The sequence below is a fragment of the Notamacropus eugenii genome, chromosome 1, assembly GCF_028372415.1.
Source record: "Notamacropus eugenii isolate mMacEug1 chromosome 1, mMacEug1.pri_v2, whole genome shotgun sequence".
Taxonomy (NCBI): Eukaryota; Metazoa; Chordata; class Mammalia; order Diprotodontia; family Macropodidae; genus Notamacropus; species Notamacropus eugenii.
The window spans coordinates 726,965,897-726,987,068 of NC_092872.1; the positions used below are offsets into that span (position 1 = coordinate 726,965,897).

At 41.9% G+C, this 21,172-nt stretch overlaps 1 protein-coding gene across 7 annotated transcripts in view; it reads left to right on the forward strand.

Annotated features, from left to right (window-relative positions):
• The first annotated feature begins 923 nt into the window (after positions 1-923).
• Positions 924-21,172, forward strand: part of LOC140522215 (uncharacterized) — a 32,873-nt gene continuing 12,624 nt past the window's right edge. For 2 of the 7 annotated variants that reach the window (XM_072637402.1, XM_072637412.1), the window contains exons 1-3: positions 1,681-4,627; positions 19,679-19,805; positions 20,545-20,640. In XM_072637402.1, the coding sequence (XP_072493503.1) occupies positions 4,451-4,627; positions 19,679-19,805; positions 20,545-20,640 (400 nt within the window). In that variant the 5' untranslated portion in view covers positions 1,681-4,450. The other 5 variants (XM_072637418.1, XM_072637433.1, XM_072637429.1 and 2 more) reach the window with 5 other exon arrangements.

Genomic DNA, 21,172 nt, shown 5'->3' on the forward strand with positions numbered 1-21,172 from the left:
ATTAAATGCTGCCTTCTTAGAGATGAGTGAACTATCCTGCTGGTATATCCTGTGGAGTTTACTATTCTCATTTACTATCGTGAATTGTGTACCTAATCTGTTCCACTGATTTGCCACTCTGCTTCTTGATGATCACTGTTTTCTAAAAGAATTTGAAATCCAGTACTGGGGGGCCACCTTCACATTTGTTTCCCATTATTTCCAGTGAAGTTCTTCACCTTTGTTCTTGTGAATAAAAAGTAGAAATGGGGAAATTTATCTCATCAAAGAGGCACACAGGGAAGAGTTTTTAAAATCCAGGGGAAATGGGGAGGGGGTGACCAGACATCCCTTGAACCTCTTATCTGAACTGTTTCAAAGAGCAAAGACTACATATACCCAAACTCTGCAGGATACAGAAATCTGCCTTACCTCCCAGGCAGTTCAGGTGACATGCAGTGGAGAGAGTTCTGGGTGTGACATGAGGAAGACATGAGTTTTAATCCAAGTTGAGTTACGTGGTGGCTGTGTGACCCTGGGCCAGTCCCTTCACCCTTGTTTCCACACATATAAAAGGGGTGTATAAAAGCACCGGCTTCCCAGGGTTGTGGTGAGGACCCGATGAGACAGTCCCTGCAAAATACTTAACAGGGCCTGGGACGTGGGAAGCTCCAGGTAAAAGCCGGCTCTTTTATTTAGTCCATCTACCTATGGGCTGGTATTCACTTGGTAAGGGGAGGAGCAGAGGGGGCGGAGCTCCAAGGTAGTAAGAGTGTGGGGGCGGGGCAGACAGGGAGGCGGGGCCGTATTCCAGGCCGGGGGGATGGGCAGGTATGTGCAGAAAGCGCTTTCGCCTCGATACTACGATTCCCAGAAGTCCGTGCGCGCCTAGAGGGTATTTTCTAACCCCTAGGGCGTCACTTCCTCCCCGCTTCCACCCCGCCTCTTTGGTGATCGCAGTTTCGGTTCTCAGATCATGAGCTTTAGTGTCACGGGGTGAGGGGCACCCGAGAGCGGGGCCAGACCCCGGCGGACGTCGGTTGCGTGACTGTGGCGTGGGCAAGGTTCCGGGGGCTACTTGCGGAGCTCAAGGAGAAGGGGAGGGGCGTCGGTCTGAGGAGGAAGGAAGCCCCTGGGGGCGGCCCGTCAGGGGGTGGTTAGAAGAGGAGCACGTGGAGGTGGGGTTTGGGAGCGGCTTCTAATCTTCCCGCAGTCACAGCCCAGGCCTTTGACCCTGGTCAGGTCCTGTCCCTTCAGGCCTCTGTCCTTACTCTGCACACCCGGTCCGAGGCCTGGTGCTCCCGGCGTGTGTCCCTGTGGCCTCCTGTCCTACTCCCGGCATCCTCCGGAGCTCCCCCTCCTCCGAGAAGTCTCCCCTGATGCTGCCGGGGGTCAGGACCTCCCCTCCACTCCCCCGCCCAGGTCACTTGTCTGGTCTCCAGTGTTGTCTCTTGGTTCCCCCCCCCCCCAAGCAGAGAAATGACTGTTTCCTTTTAGGCCCCTCCCCCAGGGTAGAAGTGGGGATTCCTGGTCCCTGAGCAGGGCTGACCCCCAGCCTGATCCCCCCTCCCCACAGGTTCTCTTTCCCTCCCCAGCCCTGCCTGGTGCGGCCTCTGCCCCGCCCCAGTAGAGGGGAGCCTGGAAGAAGCGCGATGGCCCCTGTGCTGAGAGCCAGGCCCGGACAGGTGAGCGCTGCCTGCTGCTCTCTTGAAATACCTTCTCAGAACAGCGACTGGGATATGAAGTTTGGTTAAAAAAGGCAAACAGGATAAATGTATGTTGTTCATTCTCTTAAAGCTAGCGAAGGACATCTCTGACTGAATGTTCCCGGAATGACCAGGCTTAATTAGGACCATCCAAGGATGTCTGTGTCCCTCAGATTTATGGTATCTGTGTGTTTAACTCTACCATGAGAAAGGAATCTTCTTAATTGAATAGATTGTAAATACAGTAAGATAAGAGAGTGGACTAAGTATTCGTTGAAATTACAACCCAGGATATCTGTGTTTTCTTTCCCTTTAACATGCCATAACATAGTATATATCCACAGAGTATTAAGATATGGAGAAAGTTCCATTATTCCAAGTGTCTCAGGTTAAGGGTCTTAAGTATGTGAAGTCAGCCCCACCTGTCCTTGTTGACATAGGAAGAGGTATTGTCTGAGTTTATTTCAGAGAACAAAGACACTGCTGGGTCCAGGCTCTTCTGATTAATTCAAGCTCTGGTCCTTATTAAAGTCCAAAAATCATGTTAAATATTATCAAACCCTAGATCTTGTGAGCATCAGACAATCATGTATTTAGAGCTATATGACACAACAGACCCCAATTTATCCTCTCCACACAGGCAAAAAGACCTTACGTTTAATTTTTTTAAAAAATTTTGAGTTCCAAATACTTTCCCTCCCTACCCATTGAGAAGGCAAATAATAATATGCCCATGATGCATATGAAGTATTGTAAAACATTTCCATGTTAGCCCTGTTCTCCCCCAAAATGCAAGAAAAATGAAAGTGAAAAGGAATATGCTTCAATCTGCTCTCAAAGTTCATCAGTTCTGTCATATTTTATAGTTAATCCTTCGTAATTTTCATAGTTCATTTTAGTATTATGGAAACTGTTTCAACATAAAGAAAAAGCCAATTCCTTCTGCGAGCAAAGATGATGTTGTTCACCTAAATCAGGGAGAGGTTGCACCCTCATTTCGTCAAGGTCATACATTATGAAATTGGATTTGTATTAGGTGTTCATATTTGGTTCAAAATTAAGAAATGTAGTGAAATAACAGTATATTAATAACATGAACAATAAAAGGATATGGTTCTCTCAGTAGACAAGGCTTTGACAAGAAACAACACCTATTCCTCTTACAAATATAAGGAATAGGAATAAAGGAAAATTCAGGTTCTCTGAGGGTCCCCCTCACACTTCTCAGATTGGCAGAATTGACAAAAAAGTAAAGTGAGAAATTCTACATGGCCTGTGGGAAAACAAGTATATTAATATGGTGTTGATGATTGTTGTGTGTCCTGTTGGAGAACCATGTCATCAGGAAGATGATGCCATGACTTGGCATTGAATGAGATTTAAGTGAGGGAGGGCTGTACAAGGTCACCAGCATCACTTTTTCCTCAGTAGCCATTTGAGTCCAGTGGTAAAGTAGAGCTCTGGAAGAGTGGTGATGGTCTCTGCTGTTGATGGAGCTACAACTTGGACCAGCCCTTCTTGAAAGTGATTTGGAACAGTCCTGAGAAAATTTTTAAACTGCATATACCCTTTGGCCCAGCAATGCTACTACTAGGTGCAAAGAGATCAAAGAAAGAGTTAATGACCTATATGTTCAAAAACATTGATAACAGCTCTTTTTTTGTGGTGGCAAACGATTGGAAACAGAAGATTCCCATCATTTGTGGGAACATATTTATGGCTGAACATGGCATGCTGCATAAAGGTGGTAGAAAAACATTGTAATGTAAGAAATCACACAAGGATCTTTTCATAGAACCCAAGGAAGACCTGTATGAATCAGTGCAGAATGAAGCAAGCAGAGCAGGAGAAAAAATTATCCAATGACAATATTATAAAGACAAACAACTTTGAAAAATTTTAAAACTCTGATCAATACAATGACCAACCATTTTTAATAGGATTTATGATGAAATATTTTACTTTACTAGAGAAAATTATGTGATTGACTTTTATACTTGATGTTCCAATGAATAATCTGAATTAATTTCTTTAAGTATTGAGAGATATGGCCCCTTTACTTTCCAAGGGAATTTCAAAAGTATTCTCCAGCACCACAATCCAAAAATATCCATTCTGTGGCACTCAGCTTTCCTGATATTTTTCATGATGGCCAACGTGGGAATTTGTATTGATTGTTCATGAGTTGTCATTACAAGGATTTTGCCTATCTTTCTTTTCCTCCAACCTGGAGGGAGAATTGTGAGTGGTGGAAGATAGATTTTGTTAAGGGTGGCCCTCTTTCCTTTGACTTGAGAAGGAAGGATGAGAAGAATCCTTTTTGGTATGAGTGTTCCTCTCTCCTAGTACCTTGATATGTCATACCTTGTTGTCTAATGTATAATAAGGGCTTATGACTCACATTCTTGATTCCTATATGCTTTTTGGGTAAATGCTGTCTTAAAATGCATTTAACTAGAGAGTAAGAGGCAGCAAAGTACAAAGAAAAGAAGGCTAGGTTGTGTGCCAACAGGGTTACATTTGCATTTTCACTGTAATTTTTAATAGCCAATTGATTTGAAGTGTAACTAATTAAGAAAAAGATGTTTTTCATTACAATTAATTAAGGATGAATAAGAAAAGAAACAGCAGTATAAAAAAAATGTTGTGGAGAGGCAATAAATCCTGAAAGAAAATATTTTGGTGATAAATGTTACAAAAAGATTTTTAAAACCTAGATTGGAGACAAGATCAGAGTAGTGAAGACCATGTTTCAGCATTGATGGATGATGGTGATAACAAGGAATACCTGTGAGAAAAATATACAAGTTAAATCTTCCTTAGGTTTTGTTTTCTCATTGCAGATTGATGAACTTGGACCTGGGAATGAGAGCCCCAAAAATTATCAGCAGGAAGTTAATACTGGAAGTAAGAGGAGACAGGATCCAGCTATTCTGATAGAAGTATGTAATGTGCTTCATTGCTCAGCCACTATCATGAGTCCCTGAAAGATCTTAAGGAATGGGGCAAGGTAGCACTGGAATGGCAAAGGGGACGTTTATCAAGTTTCACAAAAGAGAAGGTGGATTCTGTGTACCTTAGGCTAGTGACTTCAAATTCTGGAACATCCTTAGAATATAGTAGTTGGTTGCTCTTCATTCTCAAAGGAAACCAAAATGACGTGGCTGTGTTAGAGTACAAAGTGTCCAAATGTGGCTGATCAGACCAGTATGATCTGAGAATGCTCTACCACAGGTCTGGCACGAATAGTCCACAGGAACATTTGGAGTAGATTCTCAAAATTTGCGCATCTCACCTTCCTTTTGAGCTACTTCCATTCTGCTTTGCTCACAGATGAGGGCATGCCATCTTGGAGGTTCTTTGCCAGTATCTCCCAGGACACACAGTTCCAAACTTCTTTATTGAGATCCTGAGAGTTATCCTTGTATTACTTCTTCTGACCACCCATGTTAGGGTTTGTCCTATTGAGTTTTTCATAAAATTGTCTTTTGGGCAAGCACACGTTTGGCAGTGGAACAGTGTGGCCAGATCGTCGTTTTGTTCTCTCTAGTAGAGATTGAATGCTTGGCAGTTTAGTTCAAGAAAGGACCTCAGTATCTGAAATCTTATCCTGCCAAGTGAACTTCAGAAACTTCCCAAGACAATTCAGATGGAAGCGATTCAGTTCCTGACAGGTTCTAGGTACACTGCCCAGGCTTCACAGTTATGCATCAGTGGAGACAGCACCACAGTTCCGTAGTTTCACTCCATTGGTGGCTGAGAAAGTGCGAGAGCATCATACATTATCCAGAGCCTGGGCAAGCATGCCATTGTGAAATTGATCTACAATAGTGATGATCTGCTGTGGGCAGCAAAATTTTGACATAATTTTCCATAAGCCCCCATGACTGACTATCAAAGGTCTTGTTCAGATCTACAAAGCTTCTATACAGACCTCTGTTCTGCTCTTGGCATTTCTCTTGTAGTCAGGGGTCTCTATGGTAGTTATATCTCAGGTAGATGACCATCTTCCAGTTGAAGGAGCTGCCTATTAAGGAGGACTCTGGCAAAAATCTTGCCAACAATGACTAAGAGAGAGCCACACTCCCACTCCCCCTGTGATTGTCACAGGACAATCTTATTTTCCTTCACTTTTATAGGAATGGACAATGGGGGCATCCTTGAACTCCTGGGAGCTAACCTCCTCTTGCCCTATTACCCAGAACATTTCAGTCAGCTTTTGCATGACTACCTACCTTATCAGTCCCAGCTGGAATAGAATTAACACCAGGCATTTTACCACATGAAAGGAGGCTAATAGTATTCAAAACTTCTTCAGTTGGAACTTCAGCTAAGGCGGGATTCACTTCAGCTTGAGGTCAGTGGCCTCAGCATTGATTGATGATGGTCTGTAGAGAACTCTATGGAAGTGTTCTGCCCATCTGTCTAAGATCAATATGGCTCCATCAGCACTGAGTAGTTGAGCTGTATCATAGATCTTTGACCCATAAATAGCCTTCAGGGCATCATAAAAGCGTTTTGGATTGTTACTATCAGCATCAACCTGAATTTCATCTGTCTCTACTGAGCCAAGAATCCTGCATTTCTCTTGCTTTGCTTCTGTTTTACTTTTGATGGAATTAAATGCTGCCTTCTTAGAAGTGATGTTATCTCAGAAATTAGATATTATTCTGTTGGTAAAGCTGGTGGAGTTCTCATTTTTCATTTAGTAGTTTCTGGATTTCCTCATCATTTTTGTCAAAGCAGTCTTGATGTTTTGAGTGTTCTGACAGAAATGAGTAAATGCAGGGTTGTGCACCAGATCGCTGAAGGCTGCCCACTTCTGCTTCACTGTTGCCAACTATGTTTTGGCTCAACTTTGCCTCCAAGTTAGCAACAAACTCAGAGAAGTGCTCTAATAAGCTGACATTGATGCTTCTGGTAGTCTTTTTGCTTTAGAGCTGTGACTTTTCTTGAATGTGAATATTTATTTGAGAGAGCTTAAGTCTATGCTCAGTCCAGCACTCTGCACCACACATGGCCTTCATCACTGACATCCTGTCTGTCTCTTCTTACAGTCATGGTCTATTCAATGTCAATATTTCCTGCGAGCATGCATCCATGAAGTTTTATTGTGTTTAGGCAAAGGGAAAACAGTGTTGGTGATGAGAACTTCATGAGATGCACCAGGCTTCAGTAGTAAGTGACAGCTGTGGCTGTTTCCATTTCTGTTCCTCCCAAGTACTCCCTTCCACGTCTGGTACTCTGAACCTACTCTAGCAGAATTAGAAGTTTGTCCTCCTTTGGCACCTTGATGATAAGGGTCTCCAGGTCTTCATAAAGGTTTTTTTGACCTCATCAGGGTTCATCATGTTGAGAACATAGACACTGAGTATGGTTGAGTGGCATTGTCCTGCAAGTGCCAAGTGCATTTTTGTGAGCCTGTCATTTACTCCTTTTGGTAGGCAGACAAACTTCGTCACCAGATTAGTTTTGATTGCAAAACCTACACCAGCTTCAGGGCATTCTTGTTCACCATGGCCACTCTAGAAAAACAAGTATCTTGCCCTGATTTTCAGTCAGCTGGCCTTTATTTGACATCCTTGTTTGACACAGGGCTGCTCCTTGGATGTGAAACCTGCTGAGTTCTCTTATAACAAGAACTGTTTGTCTTTTAGTTTTACTGGATTTTGTGTTTATGAGGGTGTGTATATTTCATGTACTGATCATGAGTGGAATTGTCTTTGTAGAAGTTTTTGTACTTTTTTTGTGTTCTATCCACCGGGTGCTATCCCCAGCTGCTTCAGTAATCAGGCCAGGTTTGGATTAGCAGACAATTTTGGGGTTCCTTTTCTAGCCGCTTCCTCACACCAGGAGGTGAGCAGTGTGATCCTTAAAAGGCTGCTCAGATACCCACAGGGCTAACAAACCCTACTGCTGCTTCCAGTAAGAAGATGACCTTGTGGCCTGGGCTGCCTGTGTGCAGGACTGTGACTACAGCTCCCAGTGTATTCACACCTGCTGCTTCATCACTTGCCTTGTGCCACAGGACTTTGGGATGGATAAAAGTAGTAGAATGGTCTGAGTCATGTCTTTAGATTTCTGCATAAATTAGATTTAAGCGAGGCAGAGGAGCATGAAGTCGTCAGCCTCTCCCTTCCAGAGTCATCACAGTCCAGTGGCAAGACAGAGTCAAAAGGACTGATGATGCCTCAAGTTGCAGTGGATGATCTTGCTGTTTTCACTGTCTGACCAGGCTCTAAGCACTCCACAGTGCCCACTTTAGCTGCCTTCATGGCTGTTGGAACAAATTGTTTCCATCCACCCATTCCATCAGGGAAGTCTCCACATCCTTAGGGGTCTGCCCACCTGTCCCCTAAATCACCAACGGGTTTCAGATCCCTTGACTATTCTCAACCTGCTTTAGCTTGTCTGCAAAAATGTTTTACCAGGCTGTAGCCACTGCAACTGGTAGATATTCTTTGAGCCACAGGGGAGAGTTAGGTGGACCAGGTAGACACCAAAGGTGGAAAGCAGCCCTGAAAAATCCCTCACGCTAGAGGTACTAGCCTTCCCTGAACTGACACTGCCCTTACATAATGGTAGCAGGGTTTAAATATAGACCCTGTTGTCATCATCTGGATCATCATCATCATCATCATTGATCAGATCTGATGCATTTCATGCATGTTTTCATGCCTCTCCAACTGGGTTCATCAGATGTTTCCTAAGTTCTCTAAGCTTCTTTTTCCCACTTCCCAACCCCAGTGATTTTCTTTTTTTTTTGCTATTTTGTTACAATCTTCCCTTGTTTGGAAAATGAACTTGTACTCTGAACTATTGTTGTGTTTCTCCACTTGGTAGGTGAAGCCTGGGAAACAAGCATGAAATACGTAAATCTGGACATACTTATGTATATCTATACAGATTTAGAAGGCTGCGTGTGTACACATAAGTTTGTTATTTTCAGTCATGTCTGACTCTTCTTGAACCCATATGACGTTTTCTTGGCAGAGATAATGGAGAGCTTTACCATTTCCTTCTCCAGCTCATTTTACAGATGAGGAAACTGAGGCAAACAGGGTGAAGTGATTTGCCTAAGGCCACACAACTTTTAAGTGTCTGAGGCCAGATTTGAACCCAGAAAGATGAGTTTTTCTGACTCTAGGCACACCAGCACTCTATACACTGAGGGGTCTAGCTGCCTCTGAACAGATTAATATATATTCACACACATGTACATATATACATATGTACATACATACAGTCAAGTGTTTATTTACACAAAGGAAATACTATTCAATGTAATTATCTCCTCTTGAAGCAGTGTGAAATAGTAGAAACTGCATGTTTTTATTCAAAGGATTTTTTTTTGAGTTTGGGTTCTGACACTTATTCCTATTGTGAAATTGTGGAACTTGTTTACCCTCCCTGATTTCAGTCCTTCATCTGAAAAATTAGGAGGCTGTAATAGGTGACTTCTAAGATCTCAAATAGTTCTAAATCTATCATCCTACGATATAAATCAATGGGCTTTAACTTCATTATAAGAGATTTCGGTGTTTCAGAATCCTTGTTTGATAGGAATAGTCAGGACAATTCTTTTTCTTTCTCTTTTTTTTCTTTTTTTTAATTATTATTAAATTTATTTATTTAACTTTTAACATTCATTTTCACAAAATTTTGGGTTACAAATTTTCTCCCCTTTTATCCCCTCCCCCCCCAAACACCAAGCATTCTAATTGCCCCTATGACCAATCTGCTCTCTCTTCTATCATCCCTCTCTGCCCTTGTCTCCGTCTTCTCTTTTGTCCTGTAGGTCCAGATAGCTTTCTATACACCTTTACCTATATTTCTTGTTTCCTAGTGGCAAGAACATTACTCGACAGTTGATCCTAACACTTTTGAGTTCCAACTTCTTTACCTCCCTCCCTCTCCACCCCTTCCCTTTGGAAGGCAAGCAATTCAATATAGGCCAAATCTCTGTAGTTTTGCAAATGACTTCCATAATAGTTGTGTTGTATAAGACTAACTATATTTCCCTCCATCCTATCCTGTCCCCCATTACTTCTATTCTATTTTGATCCTATCCCTCCCTATGAGTGTCGACCTCAAATTGCACCCTCCTTTCCATGCCCTCCCTTCTATCATCCCTCCCCACTCTGCTTATCCCCTTATCCCCCACTTTCCTGTATTGTAAGATAGGTTTTCATACCAAAATGAGTGTGCATTTTATTCTTAACCTTTAGTGGAATGTGATGAGAGTAGACTTCATGTTTTTCTCTCACCTCCCCTCTTTATCCCTCCACTAATGAGTCTTTTGCTTGCCTCTTTTATGAGAGATAATTTGCCCCATTCCATTTCTCCCTTTCTCCTCTCAATATTTCTCTTTCACTGCTTGATTTCATTTTTTTTTTAAGATATGATCCCATCCTCTTCAATTCACTCTGTGCACTCTGTCTCTATGTATGTGTGCGTGTGTGCATGTGTGTGTGTGTACTCCCACCCAGTACCCAGATACTGAAATGATTCAAGAGTTACAAATATTGTCTTTCCATGTAGGAATGTAAACAGTTCAACTTTAGTAAGTCCTTTATGACTTCTCTTTGCTGTTTAGCTTTTCATGCTTCTCTTCATTCTTGTGTTTGAAAGTCAAATTTTCTTTTCAGTTCTGGTCTTTTCATCAAGAATGCTTGAAAATCCTCTATTTCATTGAAAGACCAATTTTTCCCCTGAAGTATTATACTCAGTTTTGCTGGATAGGTGATTCTTGGTTTTAGTCCTAGTTTGTTTGACTTCTGGAATATCCTATTCCATGCCCTTCGATCCCTTAATGTAGAGGCTGCTAGATCTTGTGTTATCCTGATTGTATTTCCACAATACTTGAATTGTTTCTTTCTAGCTGCTTGCAATATTTTCTCCTTGACCTGGGAACTCTGGAATTTGGCCACAATGTTCCTAGGAGTTTCTCTTTTTGGATCTCTTTCAGGCGGTGTTCTGTGGATTCCTTGAATATTTATTTTGCCCTCTGGTTCTAGAATCTCAGGGCAGTTTTCCTTGATAATTTCATGAAAGATGATGTCTAGGCTCTTTTTTGGATCATGGCTTTCAGGTAGGCCCATAATTTTTAAATTGTCTCTCCTGGATCTATTTTCCAGGTCCGTTGTTTTTTCCAATGAGATATTTCACATTATCTTCCATTTTTCCATTCTTTTGGTTTTGTTTTGTGATTTCTTGCTTTCTCGTAAAGTCATTAGCCTCCATCTGTTCCATTCTAATTTTGAAAGAACTATTTTCGGGGGCGGAGCCAAGATGGCGGAGTAGAAAGATGCACATACACATAGCTCCGAACCCACAACCCACACAACGTCTAGAGGGGACCAACTCAGGGTGAATTCTGCACCCAGAGGCCACGGAATATTGGAGCGAGGGAGATTTCTGTTCCGGAGAGACCTGCAAACCTCTCGCGGGGGGTCCTTTGCGCTGCAAACTGGGCGCCGGGACTGGGAGCTGAGTGCAGCCCTGCAGCGGCCGCGACACCGAGAGGAAAAGATCCGAGCGGGCTACAGGGACAGGATCTCCAGCGGCCATGCGGGTCCCTCCACCCACAGAGGGACCTGCAAACCACTTGCAAAAGGTCCGCCGCGCTGCAGACGCGGAGCCCAGCCCAGACCTACGGCGGCCGCGGCTCCGAGAGGTACAGATCCGAGCAGGGTTCAGGGACGGGATCTCCAGCGGCCGCACAAGTCCCGTCACCCACAGGTGACGGGGGTTGGTGAGAGAGTCTCTTTGGCGGGTTGAGAGGGGAGTGGGGTCCCCCCATGGCTCGGGCCTCCCCGGGAGGTAGAAGCTGAGAGGCGGCTGCAGACAGGGGCTCCCCAAGCCGGCGGGAGCCTGGATCCATTGTGGAAGGTCTGTACATAAACCCCCTGAGGGAACTGTGCCTGAGAGGCGGCCCTGCCCCGACCTGACCACCTGAACTTAATTCTCACACTGAATAGCAGCCCTGCCCCCGCCAAAAGCCCTAAGGCAGGAAGCAGCATTTGAATCTCAGTCCCCAAATGCTGGCTGGGAGGACCAGGAGGCGAGGTGGGAGTGAGGAGAATATTCAGAGGACAAGTCACTGGCTGGGGAGAATGCCCAGAAAAGGGAAAAGAAATAAAACTATTGAAGGATACTTTCTTGGAGAACAGACATTTCCTCCCTTCCTTTCTGATGAGGAAGAACAATGCTTACCATCAGGCAAAGACACAGAAATCAAGGACTCTGTGTCCCAGCTCACCCAATGGGCTTAGGCCATGGAAGAGCTCAAAAAGAATTTTGAAAATCAAGTTAGAGAGGTGGAGGAAAAACTGGGAAGAGAAATGAGAGGGATAAAAGAAAAGCATGAAAAGCAGATCAGCTCCCTGCTTAAAGGAGAACCAAAAAAATGTTGAAGAAAAAAACACCTTGAAAACTAGCCTAACTCAATTGGCAAAAGACGTTCAAAAAGCCAATGAGGAGAAGAATGCTTTCAAAAGCAGAATTAGCCAAATGGAAAAGGAGATTCAAAAGCTCACTGAAGAAAATAGTTCTTTCAAAACTAGAATGGTACAGATGGATGCTAAGGACTTTGTGAGAAAGACAGGTATCACAGAACATAGCGAGAAGATTGGAAAAATGGAAGATAATGTGAAATATCTTATCGGAAAAACAACTGACCTGGAAAATAGATTCAGGAGAGACAATGTAAAAATTTTGGGACTACCTGAAAACCATGATCAAAAGAAGAGCCTAGACATCATCTTCCATGAAATTATCAAGGAAAACTGCCCTGAGATTCTAGAACCAGAGGGCAAAATAAATATTCAAGGAATCCACAGAACACCGCATGAAAGAGATCCAAAAAGAGAAACTCCTAGGAACATTGTGGCCAAATTCCAGAATTCCCAGGTGAAAGAGAAAATATTGCAGGCTGCTAGAAAGAAACAATTCAAGTATTGTGGAAATACAATCAGGATAACACAAGATCTAGCAGCCTCTACATTAAGGGATCGAAGGGCATGGAATAGGATATTCCAGAAGTCAAAGGAACTAGGACTAAAACCAAGAATCACCTACCCAGCTGAGTATAATACTTAAGGAGAAAAAATGGTCTTTCAATGAAATAGAGGATTTTCAAATTTTCTTGATGAAAAGACCAGAGCTGAAAAGAAAATTTGACTTTCAAACACAAGAATGAAGAGAAGCATGAAAAGCTAAACAGCAAAGAGAAGTCATAAAGGACTTACTAAAGTTGAACTGTTTACATTCCTACATGGAAAGACAATATTTGTAACTCTTGAATCATTTCAGTATCTGGGTACTGGGTGGGAGTACACACACACACATGCACACACGCACACATACATAGAGACAGAGTGCACAGAGTGAATTGAAGAGGATGGGATCATATCTTAAAAAAAAAATGAAATCAAGCAGTGAAAGAGAAATATTGAGAGGAGAAAGGGAGAAATGGAATGGGGCAAATTATCTCTCATAAAAGAGGCAAGCAAAAGACTTATTAGTGGAGGGATAAAGAGGGGAGGTGAGAGAAAAACATGAAGTCTACTCTCATCACATTCCACTAAAGGAAAGAATAAAATGCACATTCATTTTGATAGGAAAACCTATCTCACAGTACAGGAGAGTGGGGGACAAGGGCACAAGTAGGGTGGGGGGGAGGATAGAGGGGAGGGCATGGGGAGGAGAATGCAATCCGAGGTCGACACTCATGGGGAGGGAAAGGATCATAAAAGAATAGAAGTAATGGGGGACAGGATAGGATGGAGGGAAATATAGTTAGTCCTATACAACACAACTATTATGGAAATCATTTGCAAAACTACAGAGATTTGGCCTATATTGAATTGCTTGCCTTCCAAAGGGAAGGGGTGGGGAGGGAGGGAGGTAAGGAAGTTGGAACTCAAAGTGTTAGGATCAACTGTAATGTTCTTACCACTAGGAAATAAGAAATACAGGTTAAGGGGTAAAGAAAGCTATCTGGCCCTACAACACAAAAGAGAAGATGGAGACAAGGGCAGAGAGGGAGGATAGAAAAGAGAGCAGATTGGTCACAGGGGCAATTAGAATACTTGGGTTTGGGGGGGGAGGGGATAAAAGGGGAGAAAATTTGTAACCCAAAATTTTGTGAAAATAAATGTCAAAAGTTAAATAAAAAAAAAAAAAGAAAGAACTATTTTCTTCAGTGAGCTTTTGAATCTCCTTTTCCATCTGGCTAATTCTGCTTTTGAAAGCATTCTTCTCCTCATTGGCTTCTTGAATCTCTTTGCCAATTGAGTTAGCCTATTTTTCAAGGTGTTTTTTTCTTCAACATTTTTTTGGGTCTCCTTTAGCAGGGTGCTGACCTGCTGTTCATGCTTTGACTTCATGTCTCTCATTTCTCTTCCCAGCTTTTCCTCCACCTCTCTAACTTGATTTTCAAAATTCTTTTTGAGCTCTTCCATGGCCTGAGCCCATTGGGTGGGCTGGGAGACAAAAGCCTTGACTTCTGTGTCTTTGCCTGATGGTAAGCATTGTTCTTCCTCATCAGAAAGGAAGGGAGGAAATGTCTGTTCTCCAAGAAAGTAACCTTCTATAGTCTTATTTCTTTTCCCTTTTCTGGGCATTTTCCCAGCCAGCGACTTGACCTCTGAATATTCTCCTCACACCCACCTCGCCTCCTGATCCTCCCAGCCAGCGTTTGGGGTCTGAGATTCAAATGCTGCTTCCAGCCTCAGGGCTTTTGGCGGGGGGGGGGGGGGGGGGGGGGGGGGGGGGGGGGGTCATGTCTGCTATTCAGTGTGAGATTACCTTCAGCTGCTGAGGTGGGGCAGGGCCGCCTCTCAGGCTCAGTTCCCTCAGGGGGTTTATGCAGAGACCTTCAACAATGGATCCAGGTTCCTGCCTGCTTGGGGAACCCTGGTCTGCCGCTGCCTCTCAGCTTCTGCCTCCCGAGGGGGTCTGAGTTATGGGGGCACCCCACTCCCCTCTCGACCCGCCAAAGAAACTCTCTCACCGACCCCCGTCACCTCTGGGTGGCAGGACTTGTGCGGCCGCTGGAGATCCCGTCCCTGAAGCCTGCTCGGATCTGTTCCTCTCGGTGCCACGGCCGTGGCAGGTGTGGGCTGGGCTCCGCGTCTGCAGCGCGACGGATCTTTTGCGAGAGGTTTGCAGGTCCCTCTGGAACAGAAATCTCCTTTGCTCCTCTGTTCTGTGGCCTCACTGCTCCAGAATTCGCCGTGAGTTACTTTATACAGATGTTGTATGGGTTGTGGGTTCAGAGCTATGTGTATTTGCGTCTTTCTCAGTCAGGACAATTCTTCAGAAGCTATGTAGATTATCTAGAAAGTTTTTCCAGCATTGCATTACTTTAAAGTATCCTGAACGAGCAGATATTCTATTAGTAAGCCAAGTTCCTAGGTTATTTTACTGTCCTTTTGGATCTAATCTTCTTAGCAAGGAAAGATTTTTCTGTGCCAAGATAATTCTGTGGCCTCCTTCTCTGTCCCTCTAAATACTGTGGCCTTCTCCTTAAGAAAACTTCTGGTGTCCACTACCAGCATGAAAGCCTCATGCAGTCTCCTCTGAACTCCTGTGGGCTCTAACATCAAGATGTTGTTCCTTGAATAGTTTCAAATAATTCAGGGTCCTTCTGATCCCACATACATAGAAAACAGAGAGCCTGTTGAGAGGCACCGTTTGTAAATGTGGATTCTGTTTAAGCTTACACCAAATGAATTTTTGAACCCCAAAATATTATTTCTACCTAGTTCTTTTTGTTGCTATACATGTGCTCCCTTCCCCCAATCTCCACAGCCATTACCACTACCTCCACCCCTTTTGATAAAGCTAAATTTTACAGACCTCTCTTGCGGTTTCTTGATGTCTTGTGGAACTGTTTCTAAGATTTCAGAGTCAGACCACTTCTAATCCAGGTATAGGCATTTATTGAGATTAATTCCCCTCATAAACTGTGCCAACTTATAAGGGCAACTTCAGAGAATGCAAGATGAATTTTTATAGGGTAAAGATACATCTCCATAATAGAAATTATGAATATTAAAAAGGCAGGAGGGTTTTGTTAAGGGATTAGGTAATAGAGGAGGGGTCCCAAACACAGTGGAACTTCAAAGGCAATTACCATGCAGATACCTCCTTAGGGAAAGTCCCTTCTATTGTCGAGGGGGACTAAATCCTATTTGGGCATCCTGGTGATGCTGCTTTCTGATTGGCTGATTATTGTGGTCCTTTCTGAGACTAGATAGATGTGGTTGTGGTAGAGTAGATGGACACACCTACTCTTTTTGTAGGAAATGTGAAAAATGGGTCTGGGTATAGTGATCAGCTGGATGCAGTGGCTGAGATCCTGTCATGTGGACATGCCTACTGTTCTGTGAGATACATGAGTTCATGGACATGCCTGTTCTAGTGAGCAGTGAAGCATGTATGAAGAATGTGGAATATTGAGTGGGGCAGAGCAGCAAGTGGTAAGGTAAGGGCATATAAGGAAGTTAGAATATTGGGTCTAGGGGCAACTTTATTAGGATTCCATCATCTGTAGATAGTTTGTGCAAAACCTGATTCTTCTAGTCTCTGAAATTAAAACAAAAAGAGTGTATGACTCCCTTGACTCCCTTTTTTTTTTTTTAGAAATTATTGTTAACCACAAATTACATTGAAAAGTAACTTGGTGTGGGTTTTCTGCATATTAATCTTATGATTAATAATTATACTAGTCTTTTGAAACTAAATATAAAAAAAAAATTCTGGCTCCTTTAAATCACAAGGTAATTTCCTGCTTTGGGACCCTCCACCCTAGTAGGAGCTTTCCTAAAGGGGAGAAAACAAAAGAGGAGTTATTTTGTTTTACCTTGTTTAATACAATTGGAATGTCCATGAAAAGTTGTGTTGAATTATATTTTAAATACTACATCAGAGAAGTTTATAGGACCTTTGTTGTATATTCTTTCATAAAGTAAAACCTCCTTTTATACATTCATTTGATAGATGAATCATGTTGTTAATGCCAATAATCATTCCTTTCTTGATTAGTTGAGTCTTTTTAGGTTTAAATGAGCATTTTGTGTATTTGGTTTGGTAGATCAGGGCACCTGTGTAGTTAAAATAGTGAGACGTTTTTGTCATTTTGTTAATGTCATTTGGTAGATTGTTTTGAGACTCTCTGGACAGAATTGTAATCACAACTGTCACAAAGATTTCATTCTCATTGGATCTCCAAACGATGCCATTCATCTGCTTTTTATAGCAATGTGCTACTCACATATGAAGAGGAGAGGAACTTGTCCTCCGAAGTCCTGCCTCATTTAGGCCAGAAATGTAGCTTGCATTGATCCTTCCTAGGTCCCTTGTTAGATTCTGCCCATGCTTCTAATCTAGGGAATTGGGACAGAGACTGCATCATCAATGTATGGAATGAGTGGGTAGAGAGCAATTTTGTTTTTTCTGTAAGGTTTGGTGCTTTTTCACCTCAGTCATTTTCTGGAAAAAGACTTCTTTTTTCCTTCCCCCTCCAAATTTCATGCTCCTTTTTACCAAAGAAGTACTTGCACAAAAGTCCCAATGATAGTGACTTTACCTGAGTGGTCTCTATCTTCCCTGCTCTCAGAAGTGATAATATGTTTTTTATTTCATCTTTAATTTGTGGACTAAAACAAGCTGGATCCTTCCCACCCCTGCCACTCTTGCAGCACAGGACAGCTGTCTTCAACTGTTTCATTTTGGTTGTTTATTTCAGCAAGTGGAAAAGGAATTACCCATATTGCTGCTTCAGCTCAGAGGGTAGAAGTAGGAGCCATGGTGCCCATTGTATAAAAAAACCAAAAACCACTCACCAAAAAACCCTATACATTTAAAATTAGTGTCATTGGAAACCTTTACAACAGGAAGTTTTTATTAAGCACCTATGTGAGAAACATGCTCACCATGAACAAGGAACAATACTTGTTGTGAAAGCAGGAAAGCTGCTGTTTATCTTTTATGTGTCTTCCATTCAATGAATGGGTAGTTTCTCATGGACTGCTACATTTGCTTAGACCAGTGCAAGCTTTTTTATGCCCTGTTTCCAATTCGAATTTCCCACCTGCCTCCCATTGACCAGCACTCCAGGATTCACCCCACTCCACAGAGGCCACATTCCTCCTTTTCTTTATAGAATGATATGATATAAAATCTTTTAAAGGAATTCCTTTAATTGATGTGCAGTCTTTCTGGTTTCAACCTGAAAGTTTATTTAAAGAGACAAACAGTCTATGTGATATCTTAATGGAATAGGTGGTAAGTATAACAAGATAAGAAAGTTGACTAAGTATCATTGGAAATTACAACCCAGGATATCTGTGTTTTCTTTACCATTAACATGCCACAACATAGTATGTGTCCATAAAAATATTAAGAAAAAGTTCCATTATTCAAGATAGTGTCCCAGGTTAAGGATCACATAAAGAATGCTCTTTAGTCAGTCCCATCTGGCCTTGTTGACATGGGAACAGGTATTTTCTGAGTTTACTTGGAAAACAAAGAAACAGTTTGGTCCAGGCTCTTCATCTGGTTGGTTATTTCAGACTCTGGCCCTTGTTAAGGTCCAAAAATGATATGAAATGATTATCACTGGTGTTACAGATATTACATATTTTCTGTGGAAACATAAATTCAATTCATTTCTCACATCTACAAAGTGCCAGGTACTCTGGTAAGTGTGGAGGATGCAAAGGATGCCACTAATGACTCTTACCCTTAATGATGTTACAAGTTAATCAGAGTGGAGTACTTTTCTGAAATTTTTTATTCATTTAATTTTTAACTTATGGAATAAACAAGCATTTCCAAAACAAAGTATGATTAAAAGTAAAAAGATGATTGAACATGAAACTTCAAATCTATTATGTACAATTTGCTATTCCTTTTAAATATATAATAAAGTTACCATATAAATTGCTTTTTCCTCTGTTCTCTCCCTCCACAACCCTAAAGATTGCTACTATTAGATAGAAATGTCTGTTTCTGTTTGTATGTATGTGTATGTAAAATCATTCTATACATGGTTCTGTTTATCAGCAGTTTTTGTGTTGAGGAATTCTTAAATGCCTGGTGTGTACCAGACATTGTACTGGGACAGAACATATAAATGAAACAGTCCTTTATGACAAGAGAAAGATGAAATGACTGAGGAAATAAAGGTTCAATCTTTTGGGCATATCAGTTTTATATTAAGCAAGGCATGACAGTTACAGAAAAAACTGGGACCAGGCCTCTTCCTCAACTTAAAGCTGGATCTAGAATATCAAGGTACATGTAGTTTTATACGTTAAAAACAAACAAGACCAAATAATACAATATTAGGTAATTTGATTTCTAGTTGGAGGAAAGATTAGGGTCTTTCCATGTTGAGGGGTGGGGATCAACAGGTTCAGTTCCCTGAATTCAGAAAAACAGGTGTTCCACTTTTCCCAACTGTTTGCATATAATCAAAAAAAAAAACACCACATAAAAAATTACTAATTGTTCACTATCAAGTCAGTTTTCTGAGAATATAAACAGGTTGCTTGAGATGTAGTATTGTGAGGATTCCTTACTTGTGTCTTTTTTGGATATGACTGAGTTTCTGGTCAGTGTAAACCAGGTCCTTAGTGAAGGGTCTCTAAACAGCAGGTGGAAGTGATCTGGTTTCCCAGCCATGCAGGGCTAGGTTCAAACAGTGCAATAAGGTTTTCTCCCAGTTCCCACAACTGAATAAATTTTTCTCACAAGACACAGGTTAGACTAGAGGTGTAATTGAACAGAGAAAGAAGTGAGCTGCCTCCAGAATTGAGTCACAGAATGGAGTCAATGTGGTTGACTCAATCCCCTCCATTCCCTGTACCAATTGCTGTCCTAATGCCCTGCATTCCCTCACTGTACTGGCAAGCAGTTTACATTTCAACTTCATAACAATTGGAGCTATAGCTGGGTAAGCACAAATGTTTTTGGCATTTCAGGAATCAGTCACATTCAAGGATGTGGCTGTGGACTTCACTCGAGAGGAGTGGGAACAGTTGAACCAATCTCAGAAAAAGTTGTACAGGGATGTGATGCTGGAGAACTATAGGAACTTGGTGTCTTTGGGTAAGAACAGCTACCCCTTTGGAGTCTTGATATGCTACTTCAACTTTCAAGATATGACCTGTTGTTCTTTGGCATACAGCAGTAAAACTATTCCTAATGCTTTTGGAGCCCAAACACAGATTACTTGTGCCTCCTGTTTCCAGGAAATAACCCTTTGCTTAGCAAACCTGGAAAGTGATTTCTTGATTTATTATCCTTGAGAATGTATCTTCTCCTCTCTGTTGCTTCAAATCCAAGATTTTGTTTTTAAGCCCCATGTAGGTTTCAACATATGCAGTGTTCCCACTCTCTAAGCAGGGAGTGAGTTGTCTGAACTGTATTTCCCAAGTCCTACTTAGTAATCCATTCTACCATAATGTAGAATATCCTTTGTACTATTCTTCAGGTCTTCCTAGCATGCCTACTTTTCCCCCAACGATGATTTAAACTAGTTTTCAATTCTTGTATTAAGTTTTATGGATGCTTTTAAAAAAAATGTAATTTCTCCTCCCACTGACACCTCCAAAAAAAATAAAACCAACCCACACCTCCCTGCACCTAGCCCGTTAAGCCTTACATGTTTGAATAACAAAAATCTCAGACAGAATCAGCTACCATAGTGCCCTTGGTGTTATAAGATACATTCATCTCCCTTATTCCCCCACCTTTCTACTAAGAATTGGAAGCAATATTTCATCTATGTGTTCTATGGTAGAACTATGACAAGATTGCCTCACACTTTTTCATTTTCATTGGACAGGATTTGCAGTTTCCAAACCAGATGTGATCTACCAGTTGGAAAGAAAGGAAGGCTCTTGGATGCCAGAGGCAGATGTTCCCAGAAGCAGCTGTTCAGGTGAGTAAATGAAAACCAAGTAGATGGATCATTGCAAATTAGGGATCTGTTGGTCATTTTAGCTCAAAAGTCTTGTAAAATGTTGAACAGAGTGGCCTATCAAAGCTTCTCAGGCCTGTTGAGAGCAGCTGAGAGTTTCAACCTTCATTTTTTACTTCAGCAAGTTACATATTTTATGTATCTCTTTACTGCAATGTACCTGCCCTCTCAAGCAAAGTTGTTGCCTTAGTACAGGGCAGTTATTTCTCTTCTGTTCATTGAGGATTATCCTCTCTTAAACAGGTATCCTCTTGCCTTGCTTCCATGAATCCACTCTCCCTTTTCAAATAAGTACATTGCTTATGATATTAAGGAATGTGTTCTCTTTGCTTCTTAGTTCTCTTCTGATATTTTCCTTTGTTTTGTTTCTATGATTATGTTACTTTGCTGCTATTACTTTTCAAAATCCTGACCTCATTCCCATTTCTTCTTTCTGTTAAGTGTCATCCTGTTTTTGTTTATTCTTTGAAATTATGTTTATAAAGACACATTA